The sequence below is a fragment of the Balaenoptera musculus genome, chromosome 4 (genome assembly GCF_009873245.2).
Source record: "Balaenoptera musculus isolate JJ_BM4_2016_0621 chromosome 4, mBalMus1.pri.v3, whole genome shotgun sequence".
Lineage (NCBI taxonomy): Eukaryota > Metazoa > Chordata > Mammalia > Artiodactyla > Balaenopteridae > Balaenoptera > Balaenoptera musculus.
Genome location: NC_045788.1, coordinates 48,090,377 through 48,108,322, shown reverse-complemented (window position 1 = coordinate 48,108,322; position 17,946 = coordinate 48,090,377). Strand labels below are relative to the sequence as shown.

Sequence of the window (17,946 nt, the reverse complement as noted above, 5' to 3'; positions counted from 1 at the left end):
AAGTGAGTAAATCCTAAGAGTTCTCATCACAAGGAAAAACTTCGTTTCTTTCATTTTGTATCTATAAGAGATGACGGATATTCACTAAACTTATTGTGATAGCTGTTTCATGATGTATTTAAGTCATATCATTATGTGGTACACCTGAAACTTATGCAGTGCTGTTATGTCAATAGTATCTCAATAAAACTGGAAGAAAAAGAAAAGAAATAGACCTCTTTATATATACAAATTTGATGTTTGCAAATTCTATCCTTCATTTAGCATTTGCTTCCAAGGATACGCCTCCAGCCACTTTGTGATGAGGTCACTTCGGGAAGCCTGGGCAAGGCCTCCTCCCAGAGAGCTCAGGAGGGTGGGCTTCCTCTCCCTCTGAGCCGCCATCTGGTCCTGGGAAACCCCCACACCCCCTTCAGAATATTCCAGACTTTTCAGAAAACCGGTTAAGACTGTTCTTGCTCCGTGAGGGTTTTAATTTCTCATAGTATCTCGCTCAGTTCTTTTAGGAATGATCATATCCTGGGAACAAGGAACGTCCAGTGTATCACTCCAGGAATTAAAACCCAAAAGAGGGTTTGTATCTTTTGGTTGATCGAATGCTTGTTTCGTGTGGGTAGGAAGTGAAAGACTTTTCTTGTAGAATATACTTTCCATATGCTGAGATACCTTAGAAGACAAAATATAGTAATTAAATCTATGAATTCTTTCAATAACTCAGCATACTCTGCTAAGCCATAGGTGGCAGGGAGGCTGAGGTAATTTCAGGCATGGGACATCTAGAAGGACACAATTCTAGGATGTGGTGGGCTTTTTCTTTTAGAATCATAGTGTTTACATTGTAAAATTGGATATCAAGGTGGTAGGAGCTTACCAGTTCCTGTTCTTGGTTCTGCTGTGGTTCATGTGCACACACAATTATTTCACTCTGAGTTCACTCTACCTCTTCCTTTCCCAATGGTCCCACAAGGGTTCCCACAGACACCCTACTTCACCTTGACCAACACCCAGCCCATCCTCCTCCAGGTGAGGCTGGAATTCTTTAGAACCTTAGCACACAACTGGCCTTCAGTGGGCTTCGTGTTGAGACATAAATAAGGCTGCGCTGCCTTATGTACTAGTACTAACCAGCGGGCTCCTACACAAACCTGATGCCGAGTGGGACCCAGGAGATTTCTATATTGTTCACATTGTTACAGCTCAAACCCCCAGCTCCCTCCATTCTAATAATATCTTTCTCAAATTCCAGTAACTTTTTCTTCTCCTACCCCTTTCCTTGTGTGCTCAGTCCAGGTCTACCTTCTACGTTTCTGTTCTGGAGGGTAGGTTTCCTTCTTCTTAGCAGTTCTTGCTGTAATGGAATTTTGCCCTTGATTCCCATTTTGGAGATTGAGATTTTGTTATCCACTGATGAACTCCTGCCTGCTCACCTTCTGGGACTTTCAGATGTTACTCAGAACCTTCCAATTTTCCTGCTTCAATTGGACCCCTGGAAATTCCCAATTCCAAGGACACTACAACTGTTCTGCTTGGTTGAACATGTGGCATCAGCTGGACCTTCCCCCTCCACCTCCCCCCCACCCCCAGCTTCTGTGGGAGTCCTGTCCTGTTATGCTGGCAGATGGGGCCTGGGATATAATAGCTCAGCTGGGCTGCATAGAAGCACTTATATATATCAGATAGGAGCATAAGAATGCTAACAGCAAGTGAGGAGAAGATTAAGGATGACTTGGAGTTGGCCACATGGTAAGGACAAAGCAGAACAAAAAGTGCAATGAAGGTGATAAACCAAAGCCAAAGAAAATCAGATCTGAGAAAAAACTGCAGTGTTATTGTAAGTATTCCAAGAGGTATAGTATCCTCACTAAAGAAAAATAAATCATTTAAAAGTGAATATTATATTGTACCAATGTTAATTTCTTAGTTTTGACAAATGTGCCCTGTTATGTTAACATTAGGAAAAGCTAGGTGAATTCTCTGTACTATCTTGGCAACTTTTCTGTATCTAAAGTTATTCCAAAATAAGAAGTTGAAAAAAAGAACATCAATGGAAACACTGAAGTATTTGCATTAGAAATAAAGAACTTCTTTACCCTGAAAAGTTTAGGAAAAAAAAAAAGGTTTTTGAAGGACATTCTGGAAACTCAGCTCCTGGTCTAAGCATGTATTGTGAATAAGTACTGTATAAATTCTGAAAGAATTAGTTGAGGCTTCTTGGTTTGCCTTTTAGGAAACTCACTCTTTCAACAAATAACTGTTGACCTATTATGGGTTTTGCATGTTCTAAGGTTATATCTGTCAACAAAACAGATAAAGATCTCTGCTCTAATGGAGCTTGCATTCTAGTGGGGGCAGAGGGAAATCAAAAATAAATATAACAAATAAATAAATTATATTGTGTGATTGAACATGATGGGTGCTATGGGGAAAAAGAGAAGACCAGAAAAAGGGATAGCAGTAGTCTGTATGGGGGCTGGGCCGTGTGCAATGTTAAGTAAGGTGAACCAAGCAAACCTCATTGAGATGGTATGGTGGAGCAAAGATGAAGGAGATGAGGGAGCAAAGCATGAGGATGTTGGGGGAAGAGCATTGCAGGCAGAGGGAACAGTGTGAAGGTGGAACCTGTCTAGATGTTCAAACAGGAGCTTCCCTGGTGGCGCAGTGGTTAAGAATCCGCCTGCCAATACAGGGGACACAGGTTCGAGCCCTGGTCCGGGAAGATCCCACATGCTGCGGAGCAACTAAGCCCATGCGCCACAACTACTGAGCCCATGTGCTGCATCTACTGAAGCCCGCGCGCCTGGAGCCCATGGTCCACAAGAGAAGCCACCGTAATGAGAAGCCCGCGCACCACAACGAAGAGTAGTCCCACTTGCTGCAACTAGAGGAAACCTTTGCACAGCAACAAAGACCCAATGCAGCCAAAAATAAATAAATAAAATAAATAAATTTATAGATGTTCAAACAGCATCCAGAGGTGAGTTGACAAAAGCAGTAACTGGCAGGGAGAGACTTAGAAGATGAGGTCAGGAAGGCAAGGGCGGTGATGGGTGGGGAGGAGTGCAAATAATATAGGACTCTGACTTGGACTTTGAAAGAAATGGGGAGCTACTGCAGACATTTGAGCAGAAGAGTGACATGATCTGCCTCATGTATTAGAAGAATCATTCTTTACGGCTGTGTGAATAAGCTCTGGGTGGGCAAGGGCAGAGCAGGGAGAAGAGTTAGAAGGCTAGTGCAGTAATCCAACGAGAGAAGATAGTGCCTTAGACCAGAACGAAGCAGTGGAGGGAGGCAGTGACGAGGAGCGGTGCTCTGGAGCTGGCTTGTTCCAGCTCTTGAGACCGATTGTCATATTTTTAGGAAATTTACAAGCTAATTGCTAAAAATGCCATTATTAAAAATTAAATTATATAAAGTTACAATTAGATATATTATATTGCAAACTGAAGTATTAAATGCCCCAAACTTATCACTTAATTATTTTTACCTACTTATTTTACTATAATTGTTTATTATTATCTCTGCTCTTGAGGTTGTTTACACTTGTGCTAGCCACATGGTGAAGATAGTCTGCAATGGGGAGCTGCGGTGCACCTCTTCCCAATTCTGTATTCAGTGACGCTGCATGTCGAGTTTGTCAGCCATGGTGGGAGTATTGACACCACAGGAATTGACAAATGCTACGAATCGGGGTTCACTTTTAAAGACAGCAGGTGGTTAAACATTGGCCAGCACACCACTGCTTTGTGCCTTCCCAACCAAAACTAGGAATGTGTACCAATGCCCCGTCCAAAGTTTTCAGGTTCCCTCACTTCTATCATGTCCCCAACCACAGAGGGAAAAAGCTTAATAAAGAGGTTAAATAGGTATTGTTAATGTTACAAGATAAAGGTAACATATTTCTCTTAAGCTTCATACCATTAACATGTTTAGTTACGAAAAATCACCCTACCTGCGATTGGATCTTTAGTGCTGGCCCCAGCTTTAAGCCCATAGTGCTTCGAAGATGCCCCTCTGTGAGTAATGGCAAAGTTTCTCCATCAATTGCATGATCTTTAAACACCTTATTAAACACAAAAGATGTCAGCTTTGTTTAAATGTCTTTTTTTTAAGACCTTGTTTTATATATAGATTTTTAGCTTTGGAGGAAACATTAAGACTGCTTGAGGATGACACAAAAAATCATAACATTTCTTATTTTCAGTTACCCTCTTTTCTGTGCTCCAATAGCATGTTGTTTGTAGTCTTTAACAACCCTTGGAGTACATTTTAATTCTCTGTATATAGAATGCAATTCCAACCTGGAATAGTTATTATTTGAGGGCAAGCCCATGTTTTACTCACCAATGTACCTGTAATGCAGTGCCTGGCCCATGACAGAAGATATGCAATAATCCTTGCTGGACAAATCAATGAATGGACAAATAGTATGAGTGAAGGGATGTGGGTAAAAACCATTTCAGGCAAATTTCAGACTCTCACATTTACAGACTCAGTGCCTCTGTCCACTGCCTTAGAAGAGTAGTAAAGGGAGAAGAGGAAAACTCAGGTGAGAGCTGTCACGCTGGACATATTTGTTCTGATTGTGTAGTGGACGTCACCATGCCTTCCATTCTTCCAGAAACTAGGAAGGCTGCTGGTGGACAAAGTTTCCAGGCAGATAAGGGGATGGGCAGAAAAAACTAGGCTGACTGGTAGTACTGTAACGTTATGGTCTCCAACTTCAAACTGCCTGGCAATCTTACATACATTGATGAGCTTTCCTTTCTTTCTATTTCAAGCTTTCTTCACACTCAAACTTTAGACCCCACAGAATCGCCCCTCATTTTCAGCAGATCATGTAACTTCCTAATTAAAACAAACAAACAAACAAACCAGTAGATAAGAACTTCCTCTAATTCTGCGCAAATCAACCTAAAAGCTTACATTTTCTTCCTCTGTGCTGATACAGGGGGAGAGTGGTCCCTCACTCTTTAAAGGCACTCTCTCCACATAGGCTAAGTGTCTGCACCCTTCCCACCTCCAGGCCCCGCACAATAGATACTCCCCTGTCTCATCGTCAGTCTCTTCTCTTTGGCTGGCTCTTTCCCAGTGGAATTTAAGCAAGTCTCCACCATCATTATACAAGCAATAATGATGAAAATACAGAAACACTTCCTCACTCCATCTCTATATCCTGCCCCAGGTCTCTCTCATCCCCTTCACAGCCCAATTTCTCAAGAGTTTTGATACTCCCTGTTTCCATGTTCTTACTTCACAGTCATTCCTCAGTCTCAAGGAGTCTGACTTCCACCCTCACAAGTCCATTAAACCTGCTCTCCTCTGGGTCCCTGGTGATTCTATCAAACATGTAGATATTTTTCAGTCCTCTTATTTCTTACACTCCTGACTGCATTTGACATTGTTGACTACTCCTTCAAGAAAATGCACTTGCCTCGCCTTCCTGAGGCTTCTCCCTCCTGGGTACCCTCTGCCCTCTCTTTTGCTGTCACCTTTGTGACTACTGTTTCTTTGTCCATCCTTATGTGTTAAGAGTCCCTTAGGCTTCTGACCCAGGTCCTCTTTGGTCTTCCGGATTCATCTCAGTCTCTCTCTTGGCTTCAGTGAGTGTCTCTGTATACTGAAGGCTCCCTAATGTATATCTTTAACTTAGAAGCTGAATCGTGCCAATTCTGCCTCTTAGGTAGAATTCTTATCTGTCCACCCCACTGCTTCTACCCTGGATCCAACTCCATTATTGTTCATCCGAGAAGGCTTCCCCACCAGTCTTGCCTCTTTTAACCTATTTTCATAAAAGCAACTGAGCGACCTTTCTGAAACATAAAACTAAGCACGCCACTCCTCCTTAAAACCTAGACTGTTTCCGGGATGAAGTCACAATCCTTCAAGTCTCTGTGGCCTGGCCCCTTCTCCCTCTTCAGTCCCCTATCCTGCCATCCTCACCTTTCCCACCTTGGCCCTGGCCCTCTGGCCACTAAAAATTATTCTCAAATCCCAACCATGTTCAGTTCTCTCTGGCTTCTGGTCCTCACCTGGAAATTCCTCCTTTGCCTCCCTCTCACCTTGTTCCCCCTCAGGTGGTAAACTCCTGTCAGGTCTCACTTTCGATGCCTCTTCCTCTAGGAAACCATAAGGCCCTCCTACGTGTTCCTACCATGCCCTGTAGCTGCCCTCTCCAGCATGGTCACGCCGATGTGGAATCCCTTACGGTGCCCCTCTTCTGGACTACAAGCTCCGTGAGAAGAGGAACCATATTTGTCCCATTTCCACTGTGTGTTCCGTGCCTTGGAGGGCATGCCTCAGGACCAGCAGAAAATTAGATTCTTCTTGGGAAACTTCTGTACCAGGAACTTTGTGTTCTAACAGATTTTAGTTATTTACAAACTATATTTATTAAGTAATTATTTCTTTTCCCATTTTAACTGATCAAATTGTTGAACGGCTAATATAAATAACTTAATTTGGGCCAAAGCAGAAAAGTGGACAGTTTGGGTTAGTCTATGTAGCCTTATATTGGGGAAATGTATGATATTTCTTAGGTTGTTTGTTGTTTTGAAATATCTTGAATAACTTAAGCATACCTTCTACCACCTTTGAGAATTCCTAGGGCCCCAGGTACCCTTGGCCGAAAATCATATGGCCCAATATCCTCAATGTAGAGTAATTATAACGGAAAGAGCTAGATTTGTAGTCACACACACATTTTTTTAAGCAGTCCTCTAGCCACCTTGAAGTTCAGCTTTACTCAGTTGCAAAATAGAGTTAATATCTCCTTTGCAGAAGTATGGTGTAGATTACATTTAAAAGACAATCTAAATAATTTACTTAGTACTGTGCCTGGCACATAGTCTGTTGCCAATAAGGAGTAGGCGCTATTACTATGATTTTTTATAAATGCGAGAACCAACATAGAAAAGGTTAAGTGAGTTGCCAAAAATCATAGCTTGCCTGTTAGAGAACTTGTAAAATAATGTATAGTTCATGATTCTGATCCAGAATTTTCCCTGCTTAACCCCACTGCCAATCAGAAAAAGGAGTGCTGATGAAAATAGTTACCTATATTTATGGTAGAAAATTTACCTAATTTCTCTTTCCTTTGTAGGGATTCCAGCGAGCAGTGAAGGGACCACGAGAGAGCATCCAAAGAAGGAGAAATCACAGAGATAAATTTTCACACAAAGGTAGGTTGGCACCCAGGGCCTGAAATGCATGAGGGACTAACCTTCAGTCATGGTGGATGGACCCTGGGCCTGAGGCAAAGATGCAGAACATGCCTCTGTCACTCAGAAGATATCCTCACTTCATTCTCATGAGAGCAGTTTGGGCCAAGTGCATGATATAAATATGCATGTATTTTTACTAATTTCAGTTATTTTTAGAGAGAATACTTTAACTGCTGACTTATTTGAACTAGACATTGACTTTGAACACAAAAAATGTGTTACAGGGTATCCTGGATGTCCCTAAATGGCTGAACCACCCATCCTCTCTTCACATCTATTTAAAAGATTTCGTTTGCAAGGGGCTTTGGGTTTTCACTGCGGTTATTTTTTCCTGAATTTCCTTTCTCTACCTGCAGAAGGTGGGTGGTTGGAGGCTGCTGCACCTAAGGCAGAGGTGAGGAAGAAGAGGACAGAGAAGGGGACAGGGGTGTGGTCCTGAGGAGTCCCAGGGGCTGTGAGTAAAAGCGGATGGCACATTGCAGACAAGGGTCCCTGTGAGAGTTGTGCACAAGCAGTGCTGCTTCGGAGCTTGCTGCGCTCAGACGGCCCCCAGCTGCGTGCAGGGGCGTTCTCCCCATTTCTGTACAGAACACCGTCACTGAGCACAGCCTGGTCATGCCCAGCAGAGTAGTGGCATCCTTGCTGTTGAGTCACCAGCAATTGCTAGGAGGGGAACTGACTTTAGTGAGGAAACAAGAGCAGGACTTGATCCTAAACACATTTGAGAAACACCTAGAAATAACTGTACCACTTCTTGGGGTGGGGAAGGAAGCACCCACATCCTGTTGGTAAGAGATAATGAGTCAGCAAAGTTTGGGGTCTTCGTGTTTATGTGACTTCTTTATACCCATAAGGGGACATTTGGGATTATAAAGTATGAAATGCATGTAACATTATTTATTACAAGAGTGGTTATTATAAACTGTATTTTTATGACAGTGAATCACTGACTGATTAAAAATAGTGAGTTCAAACAGATTCAATCCATCAGAAGTCAGTAATCAAACGTTCGTTATACACGGGGTTGCTTCTTTCTGGTTATCAGGATTTGGTAACTTCATTGTACCACTTGAAAAGTGGTGTAGATACATTTAAAAAGTGACTTACTCATGGTTAATGACTAGTGATAAAATAATAAGGTTATACTCATTGAATAGGAAAAAATAGAACAAATTTTTTTAGCAGATATGCAAAAAGACAAAGTAGGTGACGTGAAGAATACAACTCGCCTCATAAGTAACTGGAGATTCTGCTTTCTCTAGAAGCCTCTGAGGTAATGATGAAATTAGAATCTACTGAGTGCCAGGCACTCATTTATGCTTACAACAATCCTTTGAAAATGTATTATACTATTATCCTTATTTTACAGATGAAAAAACTGAGACACCAAGGAGGGAGGCAATTTGTCCTAGGTCACATGTCCAGAAAGTGGAAAAGCCAGGATTTGAACTTGTACTTTCTGGTTTCATAAGCCATACTCTTAATCACTACTCTATATGACTTTTCCATTGGTCCAATAAAAAGAACAAAGGAAGAAAAAGAGAAAGGAAAAGAAAGAAAGAAAGAAAGGAAGGAAGAAAGGAAGGAAGGAAGGAAGGAAGGAAGGAAGGAAGGAAGAAATGAAAATTAAAAAAAAAATTAACAGCATTACACTGAAGAAAATATCACAAAATGGGATCTGAAAAAAATTATCTCTAACATCAGTTAATTATTCTGTAGTTAAATCATAATGTCCTTTCCTTGCTTTCTTTTACTTTAAAATATAAACCAAAGATAGTGATACCAGATTTAGTAGGCACACTGTTGCTTGGAATTGTGTTATTAAATCACTTGAAAAAGTAAACTATATGCATGAAAATGTAGCACTGACATAAACTTCAAAAACTTGGCAACCCACCATTTTTATCTCCAATTTTCCCATATAAGTGAGGCTAGTTTTACTTTTCAACTGTCCTGATAGTTCATTATAATTTAAAAAATAGTATTTATCTACCAGATTAAATTATGTGTGTAGGCATTTTTATATCTTGCCCCAGCATAAAAATGGAATTCTAAAATAGTTAATTTCCTACTTTTCAGATGTATTCCCTTCTTGTCCTTTTTAGAATAAAGTATATATTTCTGTTATGTATGATGAGTAGCCTAAAACTTCTGATACAGAAGTACATGCCTCCAAATGTTTGCTAAATGGATGAGTAGGGAATATAGTAGACACCTCTCATTCTTCTTGGATGTTTGGCTTCTGAACCTCCTAATTTTGGGAGAATTCCACATCTCAGGAGCCTTGATGGGACAGAAACTAAAGCCAAACACTGGCTCTCCCAGCCTCCCCTGAGGCTGGGGTGTGGGCCCATGACCCAAGCTCCACCAATCAGAGGCTTCTGTTCCAGGGGAGCCAATGACATACAAAGGGAGAGATTATTAGGAATGCTCTCTGGGGTCAAAATCAAGTTCGACAGAACTCATTATGAAGGAATTATATTTCAAAGTCTCTAACTTTTAATAAAATACTTAAATGTTGCATCACCTGAGCATAGTCTGAACAACCTGGAAGGCCACTAACGAAGTTGTACACGTCATTCACGGTCCATTTCTGAATATCTTCATCCAAAGATAGATTTTCCTTGATTGTAAGAAGCACATGTGTTCCTTCAAAACAGAAAGAAACTTATTTTGTGGGAAAAGGGAAAAGGGGGAAGCTAAGAGTACAGTTTTATGTATAGTTACATTCATTTCCTCATGTTCTATTACCACAGAGCAGTCCCTTTACATAGATCTACAAGTAAGCCCCTTAAAAGATAGAGTTACTGAGAGATGATTTCTAAAACAGCTTAGCTACCTCCTTTCTTTTCTTCCTCTAAAGGATCTTTAATGACAACCTTATCATAAATAAAAACAAAGTTCCAGCTTCTCTCAGATTCCAATAGAAATACCCTGTGGATTTCATTCTCCAGATTAATACTACCATGTTCTATGATGTTACATGATTTATCATGCTCTCTAAGCCACGTGAGGATTTAGCTACATCTTCATCAAAATGGCAAATTACTATTTTGTCAGGGAAGCAGTTGGTATGGTGGCTAGATTACACATACCCAAATCCTTGTGTTTTAAAATATCTTTATCTAAAGAAGTTCCAGTTTTAAAATATTTTTTACCTAAAGAAGTTCTTGAAAACTATTCAGTGTGTCTTTTTGGGGCGGGGGGTAGTGTGTTAATAGTTTTAGGTTAGAGAGTATCGTAGCAGTAGTGAGCACTGAAAGAGCTTCTGTTTAATTGTTTATTTTTTCTACACTTAAATACAGGGGAGATTGAATTCGTACTTTTAAGCAAGAAGCCCTTCTGTTCTGTGTTGAAGAGATTAGATTAAATTAAAATAAAATTTTAATTAAAAATTCTGGTAGGCTTTCCCATCCTTCCTCATATTTACCTTCCTAGCCTTTGCTGAAAATTCTCTATATAGCAATATATAAACAGAGATACATTGCACTGCTATGGCTGACTGGAAGTAATGTAATAAACGTTTCGAGAGGAGCTAATTCTAAGTAGGATTAAGAAAAAGGAGGATAAAAAGAAACACAGTGGTTACAGCTCACTATGTAATAACTTCAGGGACTTGATGACCTGCGGTTCATGAGGATTAGCCCCTGGACACCTACCTGGCAGAGATGGTAGAGGAACTGGAGCGTAAGCCCCATTCTTTTCACCACAGGCTGCCGAAACCTGCTCTGAAGCCTTCCCTTTCCCATTGTCCCAGGCCTTTTCTTCCAGGGGAGTGCCACGAGCTCCCCAGGGTTTTCTATGGCTGCGCTCCAGCTCTCCAAAGGTGTGAGCAAGAGCTGTAGATGGCTTTTCTTTGGTTTCACCCAACTTGTGGTTGTTGAGAGTGTCTGTTTCTGGGTCTTTTGCATACTCATTCTCTTCACAGGGAACTGCATGGGTTTGGCCTAGGGGCTTTTCTTCTACTCGACTTTTAGAACTCTCAGTGTCACTGTCTAGAACTTTCTGATTCCCTGTACCTCTCCTGAGACGACGACATTTCTGCCCCCAGCTGTCTAGAAAGTGCGGACCAGTTGCCGCTACCATGGGGTTTCTCTGAAGCTTTCTCAGGGCGCTTCTGTGAGCGTGCAGGTCACTGGCAGGGAGCACGCTCCTGCCATGGTCGGTGGCTGGGCCAGCTGGGATACTGAAGCCACAGAGGAATGGTATCCCTAGGCCTGCTAGGCCCTTGCAATTAACTTTTTCTGTTCTCCTTTGTTGGTAAATGGCATGCATTTCCATTTCCATCCTAAAAACAAAACAATATATTGTATAAACCCGAGAAAACCATTAGAAGTATCATTTTAATGGCCCTCTGCCTTCCCTATTGTAGCACCTCTGCTTTTCTTGTGAGTCCTTATGCTACTTATCTGAAGTCTGTTAGGTGTAAACACGAATCCCCCAGAGAGCCACTGGGAAGGAGAGTTTGGAGTAAGATCAGAGGTGAAGGGTTTGGCTGAATCTCACAATGGAAGTCCGAGGCCAGTCTTTAGAGCATTGTCTCTAATGGATATGGCAATCTTAGCAGGGATGGGGAGAATGCAGCACAGCATAGTTTCTTGCCAGAGATTAATCCTCAAAGAAATTAAAGTTTTGGGAAGAAGTTTTTAAACCTTAACAGTACAATTTTAGTGAGCCTCAAGAAACACAGAAGTCTCAACTGTTAAAATTAATGCCAGTGGTAAGGGTGGGGGAAGGGAGGAGGGGGGAAGACTTGCTGGTGGTTTTGCTTACTTTACTTTGCTTATTGGTCATCACCTGGACCCCTTAATGTTCAGCGATGAAAAAGTTGACTGATGCTTTCTCTTGCCCACAGCAATACCCTAGTCATCATTGCTGTGTGTTTCTTTCTCCTGGTTGTTGAAGGCCACTTTTAGGTTGACATGGGGCTGTCTGGGCTCTAATGGCATAGTTTGAAGTGGGATTGGCAAGCTTGGCTCCTATCTTTGGGCAGAACTGAAGTCATTTAAGACAGAAATGCCAGTATGAATTTCAAAGGAATCACAGCTAGGCATTTTAATTATGAGATATTGACAAGCTACTGTGATCTGTAGACTTAGCTTCACTGTGTAATTTCTAATCTTGCTTTTATCCTTAAACAACCTGTGTACATGTTTGTATATGTTTCTCTTTGTAATATTCCTGGAATACTTTTTGAAAGTAATCAGTGTGTGTGTGTATATATATATATATATATATATATATATATATATATATAAAATCAGTGAATACATATACACAAATATAGCAATATATACAAAAACAACAATACACAAATACAATAAATGAATGAATATATAGAAAAGTATACATATAACAAATGAATAAACAGTGAATGAATAGAAAATAAAACAACATTGTTACATTACCTGGCAGTATGCTGCCTTTGAATCATTTCATTCCTTCTAGCCATTGCCTTTATGGATTCAGGTGGCAAAATGCCCCAACCTTAAACAAGAAAACCACCATCCCACCCCACAAACAAATTAACAATATCCACTTGAAAATAATAAAAGAAAATATAATGATTTAAAACAGTATCTGCAAAAAACCACCACCTGAGCACAGTGTTGGAAATGGTATCAGTTCATGGCTGTTCAGAATCTTAGAGTCACTTTGGTGATGGCATGATAACACCAGATAATTATTTTCTTTTTTATGGCTGCACCTTGAGGCTTGCGGGATCTTATTTCCCTGACCAGGGATTGACCCCAGGGCCCTGGCAGTGAAAGCACCGAGTTCAAACCACTGGACTGCCAGGGAATTCCCCAGATAATATTTTTCCTTTAAGTATAGGTCTCACAACTGGCAATGTTTCTCTACCATACTTCAAAAGGAAAAAGATGAAATTAACTGTGGATCTCTTGATCGCTTGCTTTTAAGTAAATATTGATAACTTTTTTTTTTTGGAAGAAAAGAATTAGCTGACCTTAAAAAAAAAAAAGTAACTAAGTGCTTCTTTATGCACTGAAATCCCTGGAAATAAATACAGTGATTTAAGTGGATAAAATATGAAGTTCTCTACGTGGACTTTTGGGTGTAGCTGAGGAAAATACTTTCTACAAAACAATTTCAATGGAGTTGAACAGCAATTACATTCTTGTGTCAACTTTCGAATATGTCTTAAGATAATGACAGCATCGTCAGAATTCAAGGCTCTATTCTTGCCTGGTAACTTCATGCTTATATTGATTTTTTCTTTCTCTGGACTCCTAATGCACTTAGAGTCTATGCTGGTGCTTCTCAAACCATCCCTTGGTGAAGGACTATTTTTTTCTTTTAAAATTTCCAACTCATCATGGACCAATACTTTCAAAAAATACATAAAATGACCTTTTAGAAAATTGAAATGAAAGCAAGAACAAGTACAAGCACAATTTAAAATGATTAGATTAATAGACATAAAATTACCCTGTCAAGTTGCTGTGAAATTTTCTAAGCCTTACTCTCTGTTTATGCATTTATTTGTACAAACACTTCTCACACCAGCATAGGTCTACAGACCACACTATAACAATAACAGATGCACAAATTATACTTATTACACAGAGTTTTGTTCAATGATAGTTTTACATGTGTAAATCTGTTCTCCCCAACAGGTATCATGAAGGCTAGAACTGTTTTTATACTTGCCTTGTACCAAGCTAGCAGAGCTCGTTAAACTCCTATTAATAATAACCTATCTTGAAATACACCATACTATATCTATTTTTATGAGATTCTCTCTCAGTTGTAAAATTCAGAGGTTAGATGATATGACCTCTAAAAATCCTTCTGACTCTAAAGCTCCATGTTTTTATAGTTGAGGGCCTTTGAGATATTCTCCTTGAGACAGCTGGCATGCATAAGACTGCCAACCCATGGGGTAATGCCCAAGGATGCAGAGAATGTCCATGTGAGAAGACCAGTGTAGAGGGCACAATTCTCATTACCTGGATTTTAGCACCCTATGAATCGTGGACTCATCAAACCTATTTCAAGTTTCTTTCTCTTTCCCAAATAGTTGACATCAAACTTAGTGCTAGTCCTGTTGTAATAATCCACTCCCTACCTAACATCCCAAGTTTTGAAACAGATCCCTGTCTTAATTCCTATTTTGCTAACTTACTTAGTAGCTCAGTTTCTATAGGACTGAGGCCCTACTTTGCCCTTGCTTACTCTCTTACATGTCAGCCTTGAGGTGGGAGACTGACCTCTGTTCCTGGGACAGGTTGTCAACCTGCCTGTTTGTATCCAACTATTGGCAGTTTTTGGATTCTTCATCACTAAGACGCTCTTTCTGAGTCAGCAATGCAGCTATTTCACTGGTCTGCTTAATTGCTGCCTGTAACTTCGAGCTATAGATTTACCGGGTTCTTGCTGCCAGATGGGGCTACCATCCAGGTTCAGCTGATGGGCCTGTCACACTCCAGTGGGTGTGTCTAGTTTCAGACCTGGCCCCTGCTCAATCTCATCGAAGTGGATCCACATGCACTGTGGCAGACAACATGCCTAAATCCAGGCAGGCCGGTGTCTTCACTGGCCCTGGCACCAATCATATTTCTTTCTGTCTCATGCTTTTCACTCACATTGTTCATACCTAGTGGGTTGGTCAAAAAGTTCATTTGGGTTTTCCTGTAACATGGAAAACTCCAATGAACTTTTCGGCTAACTCAATATTAAGAGTTGTTGGAATTGGGGAGCAGGGACAAACAAACTCACTGAATATAGTTTTGGGGAGATAAGATGCATCAATCTGATCTTCAATATTGTGAGGAAATTATCACCTCTTATTCCCTCTTGAGCCCCTACACTCATGTTTTTACTGACACCACTCTGCTGAAATTGCTCTTATCGAGATCATCAATGACCTCCACAAAGCTATATCTAATCATATATTCTTGGTCCTCATCTTATTTGATCTTTGAGCGGCATACTTGACACAGTTGCTCACTCTTTCCTTAAAACACTTTCTTCCCTTGGTTTCCAGGCCTCCGTCCTCTCCTGGGTTTCCTCCCACCTCAGTGGTTGCTTTTTCTATATCTCCGTTCATCTTCTGGACCCTGTTGGTATGTCCCAGGGATCATCCTTTTAACTTCTAACTCATCCTTTTAACTCACTCTATGGATGATCTCATCTAGTCTCATATATCCCGATGACTTCCAAAATTATATCTCCAGGTTGTCTCCAGAAGTCCTCCCTGGACTTCAGCTGCCTTCCAGACATCCCCCATTGATTGTCTATTAGGCATCTCAAATGCCTATGATATCTCTCCCGCCCCAAGAACTCTTGCTTTCATGGTCTTCCTCAACTCAGTGAAGAGCAACTCCACCTTTCCCATTTCTCAGCCAAAATTTTTGATGTCATCCTTAACACCTCTCCTCTTTTTACATCTCATATCTGAACTCTGAGAAAATCTTGTTGTTTCTACCTTCAAAGTACTTACAGAATCCAGCCACTTCTTACTATTCCTACTGTCACCACGCAGGGCCAATCCATCATAATCTTTTGACTATTCTAATAGCCCATTAACTCCCATCAGTTTAACTCCAGAACTTTAATCCTATCAAGTTTGTCCCCAACACAGCAGCCAGAGTGATCCTGGTAAAATGTAAGTCAGACCATGTCATTCCTTTGCTCAAACTCCTCAAAAGCTTTCCCTCTTCCCCAGAATAAAAGGCAGGTCCTCACTATGACCTATCAGGCCATATGTAAGCTGCCCCAGGGCCTTTAACTCTCAGACCTCATCTCCTCATGACCTCATCAGTTCCTGTGTGTAAGATAAGACAGATAGTGATTGCAGATGTTCATGTTATACATCAGTAAATTGATGGTTGGAGGAGTTAAGCGACTTACACTTGGTTACACAGTGGTGGAACCATGATTTAAACCTAGGTAGTAATTATAGAAACCACAAGTATAATCACCATACAGTTTTGCCTCTAAAATTTGGCAGTAAACTTGATGGCAAGCTTAATGCAGCAATCCAGTTCACAGTGGCTCCACAGACGAGAGCCATCTGTTGCTCATACCTGAGTAGACACGACTGGACAGCACGTTCGGCATATTTGCATTTGGTAGAGCAGAGGATCCAAATTGGGAAGGAACACAAAACTGTCTTGGGTCAGTTGGAGCTACAGTGGGAGGCAATAAATCTCTAGGGAAAAAGATACAAATTAGGTAAAATGAAAATGGAATTGTACAAAATTTCCATTGCATAGGCAGTGAGATTTTTTTTTTTTTTTGCCATATGGGATTCTATCATCTCTTCCCAAAATGAAGTACAAAAGTCCTGCAGTCTCTATTGGCTTAAGTAGAAATATGATGAGAAAGCTTAGGAGGAAGGGCTCTACTAAGGAAGGACTAACTCAGCTGCCAACACAACAGAGAAAGCAGGAAAGGGAAGTTTTAGGGTTGTCAGGGGAAAAAAAAAGATCCAATCAAATCAGGACCAATGTCTGATTTTCCATTCTTGACCACAACATTCTTTTCTCATTTGATAAACATACTGTGGCTTGAGTTTTGCCATCTGGGATCAGTGACTACCTGGGCGGACAATTTATTTCTCCAAACTTCAGTGGTCTCTAGAAGTCCAACTCTATTGTTCATGCTCCATGAACAACCATAAATACTGAATTTTTCTTTCTCCTCGGAACGTCAGACTATATCAATATATTCAAAAGAAGGGAAGACAGGAAACTGCCAGAGTGTGCAACCAAAATACGGATAACTTCACTTTTATTGCAAAGAAAGAATTGCTCTATCACAGGAAATCCAGGATACCCAATTGTTATGGACTGAATTGTGTTCCTAACCCCTGCCCCGCCATGTGATTGTCTTTGGAGCTAGGGCCTTTAAGGGGGTAATTAAAGTTAAATGAAGTCATAAGGGTGGGGCCCCAGTAGGACTGGTGTTCTTATAAGAAGAGGAAGAGACACCAGAAGTGCTTGCACACAGAGAAAAAAGCATGTGAAGACACAGAGAAAAAGGCAGCCAAGTCTGCAAGCCAAGGAGAGAAGCCTCAGGAGAAACAGAACCTGCCAGTACCTTGATCTAGGACTTTCAGCCTCCAGAACTGTGAGAAATAAAATTAAGCCACCCAGTCTGTGGTATTTTGCTACCGCAGCCCTAGCAGACTACATCCACGTTTGCACCTATGCAATGCCTGTCACGTAGAAAGTGCTCGTTAGCTATTTGCTGAGTGAGGATGTCAAGCAGGCCTCAAAGGGGAAGTGATGAGAAGTTTGTTGAAGATGTGGCCGGCAGAATTACTGCACCACAGTTCCCTGAAATAACATTAGACAATAAAACAACACTGGGGTTAACAGCATTTGAAACCTTCATAATATCCATTTTCTCCTTTGGAATATCGTATTGAAGAGAAATACCTATCCACACTTGGAGGTTCAAATGGTGAGGAAACCAGTGGAATCCTCTGATGCCCTGATGCTGTCAATAAAGGGTTCACAGCCATCATTGGATTTATCATCAATATTTCTCGCCACTGATGGAGTTCTAAAAAAAAACCGGATAGATATGTCAACAAATATCTACTTTTTGTTAACTATTTAAATTCTTCTTGAACACGATGAAAACCTTTTGTATTTTCCCAACACTTGGGAAGACTAACTACAGCAAGATTTCAGTTACACAAAAACCCCTCCATTGTAAGTACCCAGATACAACTGCAGAACTCCGTGTGCCT

The 17,946-nt window shown here is 40.8% G+C and overlaps 1 protein-coding gene across 1 annotated transcript; it reads right to left on the bottom strand.

Moving 5' to 3' along the window:
• Window positions 1-471: 471 nt before the first annotated feature.
• SAMD7 (sterile alpha motif domain containing 7) lies at window positions 472-17,715 on the bottom strand. The gene is made up of 7 exons (XM_036849776.1): window positions 17,630-17,715; window positions 16,274-16,398; window positions 12,632-12,710; window positions 10,883-11,511; window positions 9,751-9,872; window positions 3,953-4,063; window positions 472-666 (listed from the first exon to the last, which is right to left on the bottom strand). Exons 1-7 carry the CDS (start codon window positions 17,713-17,715, stop codon window positions 472-474), a joined length of 1,347 nt encoding a protein of 448 aa, XP_036705671.1.
• Window positions 17,716-17,946: the final 231 nt, after the last annotated feature.

Excerpts from the sequence above, each read along its gene's own strand:
- SAMD7 (XM_036849776.1), bottom strand. The coding sequence starts at position 17,715 with ATGGCTGTGAACCCTTTATTGACAGCATCAGGGCATCAGAGGATTCCA. Across the intron at positions 9,873-10,882 it reads TCCTCTACCATCTCTGCCAG|GAACACATGTGCTTCTTACA; the intron begins GTAGGTGTCCAG and ends TCTGTTTTGAAG. Across the intron at positions 4,064-9,750 it reads GTTGTTCAGACTATGCTCAG|GTGTTTAAAGATCATGCAAT; the intron begins GTGATGCAACAT and ends GTGTTTAATAAG.